Raw genomic sequence first — 13230 nt, forward strand, 5'->3', positions numbered from 1 at the left:
ATCTATGGTAGTCCATAGATGTACACAAATCGTCTTCTTCTTTTTTGTTAAAAAACAAATACGTGTAACAGACTAACAATAATGTACAAATAGCTAAAAATGCGCTCAAGCAAAACCTGCGTGTCACGGAAATGAACACGCTGCGGAGAATGTGTGAAGTTTCTTCAAGCCGTGACACAGCAGACAAACTGCAGGAAAGCCGCCCACGCTAACAGACTGTTTTGGGAACAGATACCTGGTAATGCCACCTCCGCCGGGCCCAGGTAGAAGGGATCATGGCTAGACGTCATAAAATATGATATGCGAGCCAATGGACTGAAGTCTGAGGACGCCGAAAACCGGACCAAACGGAGAGAGAAAAGTCGGCAGGCGCCCCGAAGTATTACTGTGAAGGGTGCATACATACATATAATCACGTCTATATCCCTTGCGGGGTAGACAGAGCCAACAGTCTTGTAAAGACTGATAGGCCACGTTCAGCTATTTGGCTTTAAGATAGAATTGAGATTCAAATAGTGACAGGTTGCTAGCCCATCGCCTAAAAAAGAATCTCAAGTATCTAAGCCTATCCCTTAGTCGCCTTTTACGACATCCATGGGAAAGAGATGGAGTGGTCCCATTCTTTTTTGTATTGGTGCCGGGAACCACACGGCACCCGGGAAGAAATACAACGGGTATAATAGAAAGACAGAAGAGGACATACAGAATATACACAGGAACACTATTGCGTGTGGTTCCACAGGGATGAGTTTGTTCCAGAGATAATAGAATTATAAGCTAAGTTATGAACGACACGGCACGAATGCAATCTTTGCAGCAAAAATTGGGTACTAGTGAAGTTAATCTTGTTTCAGTGAAGCATGTTTGTTTGTCCATGTCTGGGAGTACAGAAAATGTTAGTAATGTAAAACCATGCTAGCTGCTTCTCTGCCCACGCAGATTACAAAAGTCAATTATGGGTAGACTTGATGGATAATAAATCAATCACTATTTTGAAATTTCAATTCTGTCAAAGTCGGGTTAGTAGTCGATTGGCACGAAAATTATTCGCACGATCGTGCGTTTTCCTGAACCCTTTCAATAAATATATTTTTTAGTAGGCGATTCGCACGGATGTATTTAAATTGCGTGCGAATCGACCCCTTCAAGAATTACTAGTATGCGATTCGCACACACTTATATTTTATCGGAAAGTTTCAAGAAAAGGTGCAGTCATGTACAATATACTAGATATATTAATATTAAAATGAAATCATTCCCTATTGGCATCGCAGTCAGTGACAAAATACTAGTTAAGAGGTAAGTAAAAATAACCTTATGTATAATCAAGGATATTGGTTCAGTAGATATCGTGTGAAATAAACAATCAAACAAATTTACTTTTGCATTTATAATATTCGTTGAGTTATTAATCATAGTTGTGAAAGAAACCAAAAACTAGGTTTCCGTGATAAATCCATTACTATTTGTACAATATAATGTTGTCAATAATTTCCCACACAGCACATAAACTACATCATAAACAAGCATTTTATAATGAAAATAAATGACGACTAAAATGATACAAATCTATCCAATTTGGGTTCAACTATAATTATTGGACTCTCACGCGATACCTACCATCACTGTGAGTAAATAAATAGTGGCAACCCTATTATTACAGCAAACGTCGCACTTGGTTCGACGAATTGTGACGTTCGTTATATGAATACTTTCTTAAAGGTTCCGTACTATTTTCTCTGTTAGCGACACAGTTTTCACAAAGGGTCACCACAAACACATAAACAGACAATTCTAATGTTATAGCAAACGTCGCACTTGGTTCTACGAATTGTGACGTTCGATTTATGAATACTTTCATGAAAAGGTTCCTTGTAGGTACTATTCTTTAATTTTAAATCCCACCGCAAACATTTAACAATTAACGTTTTCTGAGATATTAAATTTTTATGCTAACTGCACGTTTACGGAACAGGAAAAACACCGTGATGAAACCTGCACATTCTTACAACTGAATATGTGTCCGTAATAAAGTAAGTACTCACCTTCAAAAGTTGCGTAAGAATTTCGGAAACATCGTGAGAAAACCTGCACATTCAAGCAACTGGCTACGTGTAGAATCTTGACTTATTTCATTGTGGTTTCACATCAATGATTTGAAAAATAAACCGGGACTATTGCCAAGAGAATGATGACTCACGCAATTGCGATAAATCATAAAGCAGCATTAACGGATTTTAAAATTTCGCGTTGCATTATACTATATTTAAATAATATAGGTATAAAACGCGCACTTATCGTACCCTTATTTTATATCGTACGTTTAAAATCATGATCAATGATCCGTGGTCACTGAGCGACTCACAAAAATAAAGATAAGTTACGTGCGCGTTTAATACCCGTTACTTTTAAATAATATAAAGCAGCAACTCAAAATAATTTGACATCAAATCTCAGTAATGACGTAAAGAACCCTAACAATGACACGAAAGTAAACAAATACGCGACACATCCATTTACTGTCCACAACAGACTGTATCAACTAAATAGGCGCTCTAATCTATTGAAATTGGAAGCATGTGGCACAAGTTTCACAGTAAAACTATGTCACTCTGGATTCCCACTAAGAGTAAGTGATTTTCTATGTTTGTTTGATCATCAGAAGTGCAGTTATACATGCATATGTATATCAATTCACTAAACCTACCTATCTTTGTGTGCGATTTAGGTCTAATTAAATCTTGTGAGTGTCATTAGCAGGCGATTAAAACATTTATACTTTTTCGGCTTTAAATTATTTTGTGACTATAAGCACATTCTCAAATTTCAATAGAATGTTCGTGGAGGTTTAACCGGTGTCACTGCTTTCTTAGTGTAATCTGGCTTGTTGCCGGCGGTAACCTTAGCGTAGCCCGGGGTATAATTTCCGACATTTTTCTTTCTCTTTTTCCGACCATCGGAATCCTCAGTCTGACAGTCCGGTTGATTTACATCGTGCTCAATGTCAAGCCAGGAATTCTTAAGCTTGCCTCTTTTACTTTGACCCGGCGGGAACAGCACAGCCAGCCATTTTTTATTTAGATTGTCTGCAGGCTTCCACTCGATGTGGCCATATTAGCATAGACGCGGCTCTCCGGCATTTTGTTTTTTTTTTTTTATGTCAGACATGTGGGCTGCCACGAATAAGATGTTTCTTACGCACTCTCTCTGCAAATTCTGTGGTGAATCTCGATCATCTAGAATAATATGGTCAGATACCTCCGTGACACACAGTTCCTGCTTGTGCCGTTCTAGCATTGATTTTATACCGTCGTAAATCAGGACAGTCCTAATTATGAATTTATGGGCCTTTCTTTTTACTGGTAACCGGTATTCTTGTCACATAATCACCAAAAATATAATGAACCTTACAAACCTTTTATTACAGGCTAATATCAAATTTGCAATTATCAATAAATCGCAAGATTTGTTTGTTTCTCTTTCTTTCTGTTTAATCTTAAGTTTACACAGTTACAAGAAATAGTACATATTCATAAAGGTTATTTCTACTCTCTCTAATTTTCACAATTTTTTTACCAGAAAATAAAGTGCATGTCAAGGAAATCAAACCTAACAGTGCTCCTGCGACGTTTCAAAAGTCTTTAAGAGCCACACTTATTATGGGACAGTTGTTTTCCCTCCTGCCAGTTGTGGGCATATATGGAGATAACGCTGCAAATGTGAGGTGAGACCATGATTCATATTTCAATTGTAGTGTCGTTGCGTGAACTTTTAATATAATTTATAAATGTGTGATTTGCTTATAAACATAAACAAAAAAGGTAAACATAAAATTATCCCTTTGGCGTTACCTCCAGACTGAACTCTGAAGAAGACAAGACTCTGAAGAACTGACTATGAACACGATTTCGAATAGGTTAAGTAAGTTTTTTCCACGAAGCCGGGAGTCTGCTTCGTCTGACCTTAGCAACCTTTGCAGGGGAACAAATCTTATATCCCTGATCTTATATCCTTGTCCTGTAACTTTATTGTTACATTATTTACCTCTTTTTGACCGACTTCAAAAGGGAGGAGGTTCTCAATTCGCCCGCATTTTTATTTATATATATATTTTATTTCAGATTTGTACGCACCTCATGGAAATGCCTGTACTCCTTGCTGTCGTTCTGCGGCCAGGTGTTCATGACGAGCATGTGCATTTACAAGCTGGCGTGCTCCGTGACGTCACTCAAAGGAACTAGTACGTCATCCATACTAATCCCATATCCATAGTCATAATTGCACATCAGTTTTCAAATGGGAAAGCGTGTCACATAAGTCACACAGACACTCTGCTACCCCATAAGGGATATAGACGTGATTATATGTACGATCGCGTTCATATCTGCAGTCATAGTTTTAAAATTCTTACGGGTTAAAATAGCGTGCACTGTGGTTCCACTAGATACACACACACATGCATATTTAAAAAGAATAAATTTTCCATCAAATGAATACGGTCTTTAAAACCAATGATTACTAAGTAAAACAGTTTATTATTCTATGACATATAACATAACAAAACAGAAAGAGACGGTAATCAACGATTGCCGAACTGGGCCCGATAATTGTCGATCGAGATATCGTCGTCTCTCATTATTTGCATAAGATTTGCCTATAGAGGGAAGCCTGCGACTGCCAGACTTATGTCATTTCAATAAGGTTGAAAATTTGTCTGCACACGACCCTAACATAGGTAGTGGTTCCTTTGAAAGTTATTGGGTAGCAATTTTATTACTTCGTGTGAGCAAGTGAGATCTAAGATATATTAGATAATCTCGCTTGCTCACACTCGCTTGTTCTAGTTACTAGCGTTACTTGGATTCCGAAGTTATTCAAGGATTTTTTTTGTCTATTAAAAAAAAAAATAGTGTTACTGACAATTTTAATGCTTCAAGGTGCCATTTGAACTAAGTAACTGACTGACTAACTAACTAACTGATATCTAAGAATTACAATACCCGTGTTTCAAACACGGAAATCAGCAAGAAATGTTAAACAAGAGGGAGCAAAATAAAACATTCAATAATTAAAATTAGTAAATTTTATTAAAATAGTTTACCTATAGTTTTGTTTACATATTGATGATTAATAAAGCTATACATACAGCATATTGCACTAATTGTAACATCTACTTATCTCCTGTTATTAAGGTTACAGCTTAATTATTCGTTTTCATAAAGAAAAGATATTGAAGCTGTCCTTAAAATACTATCTAAGTAATTAGTAGTTTTAATATAAACTGGCAGAACCTTTCACGCACTATATGGACTCGATGCACAGGGCGGTTGTCTTGCACAAATGATATTGTTGGTATATCATCAATCGGATAAATACACCGCACAGTTGGTAACATGGTTTCTTCCAGCACTTGCACATAATGAGCAGCTGTAGCGCGTCCTGCTATCCACATCTGTTCCCCAGGTCCAGCAGCACTCATCCAGCCCCACATATTTACAGATATGCGTCCAGACTCCATATTTTTTTCTTCATACCGAGTTGCATTTCTTCGCCATAAATGAAGCCTACCGTGTTGCGATGACGTAAACGAACTTTTCGTCCGTAAATATCGCTTTTTTCCAGTCAAAATCCAAATCCGTCGAGCAAATTCTAAACGTTTTTGCTTATTTATTTCGGATAAATACGGCTTTCTTGCTGGCTGTCTGTGGTGTAGTCCCTCACGGTGCAAACTCGACGAACAGTAACCACTGATGTGTCGAACTGTTCCGCAAATATTCTGGTCGGTATGAAGCCATTATTTTCGTACTGTTCCACCATGGATCTCCGCTATGTGGCGTGTCGCTGTGTTGATTAGCGGACGACGGCCGCTGCGCGGTCGACTTTTTACACTACCCTCTTCTTAATGGCGCGTTACCCAACGCTTTACAGCTTGTTGTTTATTGTGTTATTTGTGTGAATGTGTGAGTGATAGCAGCGGTGCAAGCTATAAAGTTTTGCGAACTATGACTGCAATTATGAACGCGACCGTACATTCAGTCAGAAAAGTATCGGGAATGGATTATTTATTTATGGTTCCAAATTCAAATTTTTGTTTTTTTTGTTGTTGTTAGATTGGCACAACTGTTTTCCATTTTGGCGCGGAGTTTGAGTTGCATCTGTTGTTTACATTAAATACAGTGCTGTTTTTAGTTATATCATATCTAGTGTGTATTGCTAATTTCATAATGGATAAAAACATCGAACAAAGAGTTTGTCTTAAATTTTGCATTGCCAATGGAATATCGTGTTCGGAGTCACTGAAAATGTTACAGAAGGCTTACGGTGAATCGACTTTATCAAAAACTCGTGCTTATGAGTGGTACAAAGCGTTCAAAAGCGGTCGAGATGTGATGGAAGATTTGCCTCGCTCTGGTAGGCCATCAACGTCTGCAACTGAAGTTAACATCGCAAAAGTGAAGGAAATAGTGACTGTAAATCCTCATTCAACTTTGAGAGAGATAGCCACCGAACTTTCTGTATCTCACGAGTCGATCCGTACCATTTTAACTAATAATTTGGGTATGAAACATGTTGCCGCTCGGCTAGTCCCAAAAGACCTGAATTTTTTTCAAAAACTCAATCGCATGAGAGTCGCTGAGGACATGCTAGAACGAGTCAATTCCGACCCAACATTCATGAAACGCATTGTTACTGGTGACGAGACGTGGGTTTACGAGTTTGACATGCAAACTAGTCAACAAGCTTCGGAGTGGCGCCTTCCAACTGAACCGAAACCGAAAAAACCACGCCAAAGTCGTTCAAAAGTCAAAGTCATGTTGACTGTTTTCTTTGACTATCGCGGTGTTGTGCACTCGGAATTCTTGCCGGAAGGTCAAACGGTAAATAAGGAATATTATTTGAGTGTTATGCGGCGTTTAAGAGAGCAAATCCGACGAAAAAGGCCTGATTTGTGGAAAGAAAATTCTTGGATTTTGCACCATGATAATGCACCTTCGCACAAGGCCATCATTGTGAACGAATTTTTAACCAAACACTCAACAAATACCATCGAGCAACCACCATATTCACCAGATATGGCTCCAGCCGACTTTTTTCTTTTTCCTAAACTCAAATTACCACTTCGTGGCACCGTTTTCAATCGGTAGAAGACATAAAAGAGAATTCGCGGCGAGAACTGACCTCAATTCCGGAAACAGCGTTTAAAAAATGTTTTGATGATTGGATTATTCGTTGGCGTAAGTGTATCGTTTCTAAAGGAGCATATTTTGAAGGTGATAAAATAAATTTGGATGAATAACAAACAGTTTGTGTATTATTGATCTTTTCCCGCTACTTTCTTGACAGAGTAGTATATATCTGACAGGCGTATATTCGAGTAGATTTACATTTATATACATATATTGCCGAGCTTAAGCTTGCGAAGCGAAAGGAGTATGCAGAGATCGTGACAGGTGGAAAGACCCTGCCTACCCCTTCGGGAAAATATGTAAGCATATATATTTATTTTCAGCACCCATTATATTCTACGGAACCACGTGCATAACTATGATGATGTTTTTTCATATGGCTAAATCTTGGCCGAGTTTGGTTCAGCATATCGCCCGAACAGAACAATTGGATCCGCTTTATGATAAAACTTTGGCTAAAAGATGCAACATCACTTGTTTTGTCGTTCTAATGTTGGCCTTAAGTGAGTATGCTGTGATTTTAAATAGTTAATGCATTAATATCTCCATTATTTTCATCCATCTAATTTACACTAATATTTGTTTGTTTGTTTGAACGCGCTAATGAATTACTGGTTCAGATTGAAAAATTATTTTTGCGTCGAATAGACCCTTTATCGAGAAAAGCTTTAGGCTAATATCAAGCTGAAATTATAAGGAGCAATATGCCACGCAAGATTTCTTTTTTAAAACGCGACATCACCAAGTAACTAGACATGCATTTATTTTTTCTATATTTCATTATTCGTTTGACAGTGGAACACATCCTATCATTGTTATCAGCATTCGCGGAAACTATGATATGCCATCCAAACAAAATGTTTTATGAAGGATTTGTGAAACAATTCTATCCGTGGGTATTTAATTTTATTCCGTATTCACCTGTTTTGGGCGGATTCACTCAGGTAATTAAAAATACACACATTGTTTTTTTCTAAATGTTTTTTTTTTATAATTTTTTTTATTTCCCAACGCTAGAATAAATTTAAGGTATCTGTCACGCGTTAATAAAATTTTGTGGGGGAACAATTTGTTAGTTTTTGAAAATGTAATATAATTAAAGTCCGAATTATTTTGTCCTTAAATCGATAGCAAATTATTGTTTTCAAACTATCTGCAATGGAATTTCTATAACATCAGGATTCTTAAGTTAAAATGAAATAAAGTTAATAGACTACGATATGGTTTTTTTTTTGTATTTTTCTTACACGAAACGACTTCCTTTATGTTATTTGACCTTCATTTTAAACGCGTTACACATTTATTTTGTATTTCTTTTAAAATATTATCTTTATATTGAGTTAATTCCACCTACCCTCCTAAATTGAATAGCTCAATTCATTTTCAGTTCCTCCACTTCCAGTCGACGTTTATATGGAATTTCTCGGATTTGTTCGTGATATGCATGAGTTATTATCTCACTTCACGCTTGCAGCATATCAATGAGAAGCTTCTGGATGCTCAGGGAAAGGTATTGCAATCTTCTAAAGTTGGTTTGGTGAAGGTTATTTTTACTTACTACGCAGCCTCAGGTGTAGGCAGAGACTACTATAGTGTATGTGCATATGTATAAGAGAGAAGGAAGTATTATGACAACTACAATTTCTACTTGCCATTATTACTAGAATCACATTTTTCTGTCTGTTTATTTTTTATAAAATTTCTTAGAAAAAAGGCACGCAAATGTAAAGATTGGAATCCCAATAGAGTCTATGAAGAATATTTTTATCCATCACTAATAAAAAGAAGAGAATTAAAAAGTAGCATCAACGCTAGCCTGCTAGCAAATATATAACGTAACGTGTGACAGCTACGTCCCTTCTTCTTCCCATTCAGATTGTAAAGTCAATCAAGGGAAAGGCTAATAAACTTGGGATTCTTCATTTAGGCGGTGATCTAGCGACCTGTCACTATTTGACTCAAAATTTAATCATTAATCCATACAGGTCAACGTGGTCTTGGTATTTTCAAGACTGTTGGCTCTGTACACCGCGTAAAATATCTGATTAATACGTATATTAAAACGTAGTGTTAATTTTTCAGTATTTACCAGAATCGTTCTGGAAATCAACACGTGAGGACTACTGCCGAGCTACACAGTTGGTTCGAAGAGTTGATGACGTCATCAGTGGAATCATCTTCATATCTTTCGCTAACAACCTCTTCTTCATTTGCCTTCAACTGTTTAATACTTTAGAGTAAGTTTTCGAATGTTTGCCAGAATTTACTTGCAGCTTTTGCCTATAGCGTTAAAATTTAAATGTATGTTTTACCGTTTCCGTGAGAAGGTTTCAACAAGGTAGCTGTGATTGACTTTAGATAAACAATATTAAAACAAAGTTTTATCAAAATCGGACCAACATTTTAGCCGTAAAAATCACATGTAGATAGATACATACTTCTTTATTTATAATACTATAGATTAAGTTCTTTAAGAAGTCAAATTGTGTTCAAAGTTACCTATATTTGAATGGATATCAAAGTCGATATAAGTGTCAATCGATGTTTTTTTAAAAAAAATCCTTTAAATGGGGTTTCAAAAGAAAGGATTTTTTAAATGCATATAAAACTGATATGTTCTGTTTTTATTGCTCTCTATCGTATAACATAGTTTTTCTATTTATGAATAATAAATTATAAATTAAGGTACGTAACGTGCGCATTTAATACCGGTATTATTTATAAATAGTACAATGCAACGCGAAAGTTTAAAATTTGTTATAGTTTTATAGTGTAGGGAAAAACCTACGTTGTTCATCCATCCATCAGGTTTTAGTCAATTTGAAACGCTCTAAACGAAAATGTAAAGAATTAAAATTGACATTTGGAGCGGTAATAAATTCTTTCCAAAAGACATTTACTACGACAGACTTTAATTTGAAGATCCACAAAATGTTCTTTACCGCCATTATCTAGAAAATGTATAAAACTTTTCAGTATTCACGCAGCTGTAAGCATATTATATAAAATAGATTTAATGTTGTTATTTTTTTGACAGGGACGGAATAAAGGGTACTGGCGAATGCAGTAGTAGAACTAAAAGGTAATTAGAATATAATAATAGAGAAATCACACAGGTCATTTTGTTTGTACTATTTAGTTTTAATTCCTATGTTAGTATTGTTACTAACACTAACACAGATTGAGGTTGTGACAAAATAAGTTCGTAGCTTGTATTATGGAATACTAACTCAACAAAAGTATTCATGACTCAGATGAATCAAAAAAGCTGGTTCTTCATTATAACTTGACCAAAAATCAAACCAAGGAGCTTGTGGTTCATAGGCAAGAACACAGCCACTGCGCGGAAGTACTTGCATTGCAACTATCGATAGTTATTGCAATAGTTAGCAGCATTAATTATATTCTTTACTAAAATAGTATTTACATTAATTGTTCTATCGTTACTATTACTTCTACTTAACTATTGATAGACTAATGATAGATAGATTAGATAGGGCGCGTCTCGCCGGCGTCACTCTAAATTCAGCCTAATATTAAAGGCTCAAAGCTTTCTTTGATCTTCTAGAACAACACTGCTCAGAGGTTACGAAGCAGCCTCCTACTTCTTGTTCTCCTTGGTATACCTGATTAGCCGGTCCATTGCAGTGTCCCTCATAGCTTCCCAGGTGAACACGGCGTCCACTGTACCAGCGCCGGTGTTGTATGATGTGCCGTCGCCTGTATATTGTGTTGAGGTAAAATTCTTATCTATCGAATAATTGTGTGTTAGTAGATTTTTTATTTTAGGCGATGGGATAGCAACCTGTCATTTGAATCTCAATTCAACAAGCTGAACGAGGCCTATCAGTATTTTCAAGACTGTTAGCTCTGTCTACCCCGGAAGGGATAATGTGTATGTATGAATAATAGTGTTTCTGATATGCCGTGCCTCATGGTTCCCGTTACTTTAAATAAGGATAACTGCATTACTTTCCCGTGGATGACGTAAAGACTAAAGAACAAGCACATTTATCTAGTGTAGCCCTTGCCATGATCTAGTAAGAGTTCAGACGCAAGTAAAATGTAAGTAAATATGCAGCTGTAAATATACAGCAACTTTTTTAATGTCTTTATTTGGAAGAAGCTTGTGTTGTGGCTGACGAAAACGCTAAATCCAGTATTTTATCGCTAGGTCTTAATAAAGTCTAGGTCATAATATATTATTATGCTAGGACTCCATCTAACGTCTGAATATAATGATTTTTTGATTTTCTTTCATAGGTGCAAAGATTTCTGGATCAAGTCAACGGCGATACTGTAGCGCTGAGCGGTTTGCAATTTTTCAGTGTAACAAGAGGATTACTTTTGACAGTGAGTAATTTTAACTCTCTTCCTACTAAGTGCTACCTGGATACTGAGTCTAATATTCTATTTAATAATACACGTATTAAACGCACACGTAACGTACCTTTATTTTATCTCGTTAAGTTTCGAATCATGTCACAATGATCTGGCTTCTGTGCTTCGTCTGCACGGAGATTTTTCTTCTACCGTCAAGTTATATATTAGTCTATTATATTTAATGGCTTAAAGAATCCATAAATAACTATTTTTTGCATAATTAAAAAATAAGTTATGCAGTTTCTTGGATCCAATATAGTCTCGGTGTTACTATTAATTTATTTTATTTATTTTTATTTAATAAAATTATCATCGTGTTACCAAATTAAGACAAAACACCTTTTAAATTTCTGATCATTTGTTACTAGCTGTGCCCGCGACTTCGTCCGCGTGGAATAGTTATTTCGGGCATCATTGAAGCTCTCAAGGTTGAATAATTTTTCTCGTTTTTTTTTTCACATATTCCATTATTTCTTTGCTCCTTATAGTTGCAGCTTGATATAATTTAGCCTAAAGCTTTCCTCGATAAATGGTCTATTCAACGCAAAAATATTAATTCAATTCGAACAAATAGTTTCTGAGATTAGCGCGTTCAAACAAACAAACTCTTCAGCTTTATAATATTAGTATAGATTACAAATTCTAATGTTTTTTTTTTCAGGTAGCTGGCACTATAGTTACGTATGAGCTGGTCATGTTCCAGTTCAATTCACCATCCGATTCCACACCATCGCTAACTAATGTGACTTTGACAACACCAACACCTTCACTATAAAGACAATACAATACAATACAAATTATCTTTATTGCCCATAAAAAAAAAGACCATAAAAATCATTCGGAAATCGTCTTTTAATTAAGTCTTTTGAGTCTGAAGAGAGAGAAGAAATGCTCACTGACTATTTTATTAAATAAAAGCATCATTATAGATTATCACATCTATTCCAAGGTGCATTGCACACTGCACAGGTTCAAATCCGCTCATTAGGATTGTGTGTGTACATACATGTACAATAACTCTTTATTGAGTAAATTTGTTTTTAAATAAAAATTATATGATAAAGGAAAGCTTCCTTTGAAAGAAGCAGCTATCACACTCTCTTTTTTAGGGTTCCGTATCTGAAAGGTAATAACGGGACCCTATTACTAAGCCTCCGCTGTCTGTCTGTCCGTCCGTCCGTCTGTTTGTCACCAGGCTGTATCTCATAAACCGTGATAGCTTGAAAGCCGAGATTTTCATAAATTATGTATGAAGTATTTCAGTTGCGGCTAAAAATTAAAATAGGTAAAAACTACTAACTAATAATTAAAATAATTATATATATATATATTATCCCCGTACACTAATGGTGTTTTTATCGTTACTCAATAGTAATAAAGGTAACAGGTAGACATTATTACAGAATATTTACTCATCTCTTACCTTTCAAAATTAATAATTAAACAACAATAAAGTTTATATTATAGGAATACCATAAACGTTATTTTACATAAATTAATTTTTGATTGACTTTAATAAACAGGCAAGAATATTTAAGTAACAAACGCGATGATGAAACGCACTTGGCCGTTTTTATTCTTCGCTTTAAGATAAACATGAAAGATACGAGATAAATGACTGTCATCTGACTTCCGCAAGCATCATCATCATGGTAAAAGC

At 35.8% G+C, this 13230-nt stretch overlaps 1 protein-coding gene across 1 annotated transcript; it reads left to right on the plus strand.

Annotated features, from left to right (window-relative positions):
- Positions 1-2491: 2491 nt before the first annotated feature.
- LOC106140633 (gustatory receptor 5a for trehalose) lies at positions 2492-12405 on the plus strand. The gene is made up of 11 exons (XM_060954425.1): positions 2492-2629; positions 3580-3724; positions 4122-4240; positions 7511-7690; positions 7983-8131; positions 8575-8697; positions 9270-9424; positions 10225-10269; positions 10756-10924; positions 11451-11540; positions 12232-12405. Exons 1-11 carry the CDS (start codon positions 2578-2580, stop codon positions 12343-12345), a joined length of 1341 nt encoding a protein of 446 aa, XP_060810408.1. The 5' UTR covers positions 2492-2577; the 3' UTR covers positions 12346-12405.
- The last annotated feature ends 825 nt before the right edge of the window (positions 12406-13230 follow it).

This window comes from Amyelois transitella, chromosome 4 (assembly GCF_032362555.1).
Source record: "Amyelois transitella isolate CPQ chromosome 4, ilAmyTran1.1, whole genome shotgun sequence".
NCBI lineage: Eukaryota > Metazoa > Arthropoda > Insecta > Lepidoptera > Pyralidae > Amyelois > Amyelois transitella.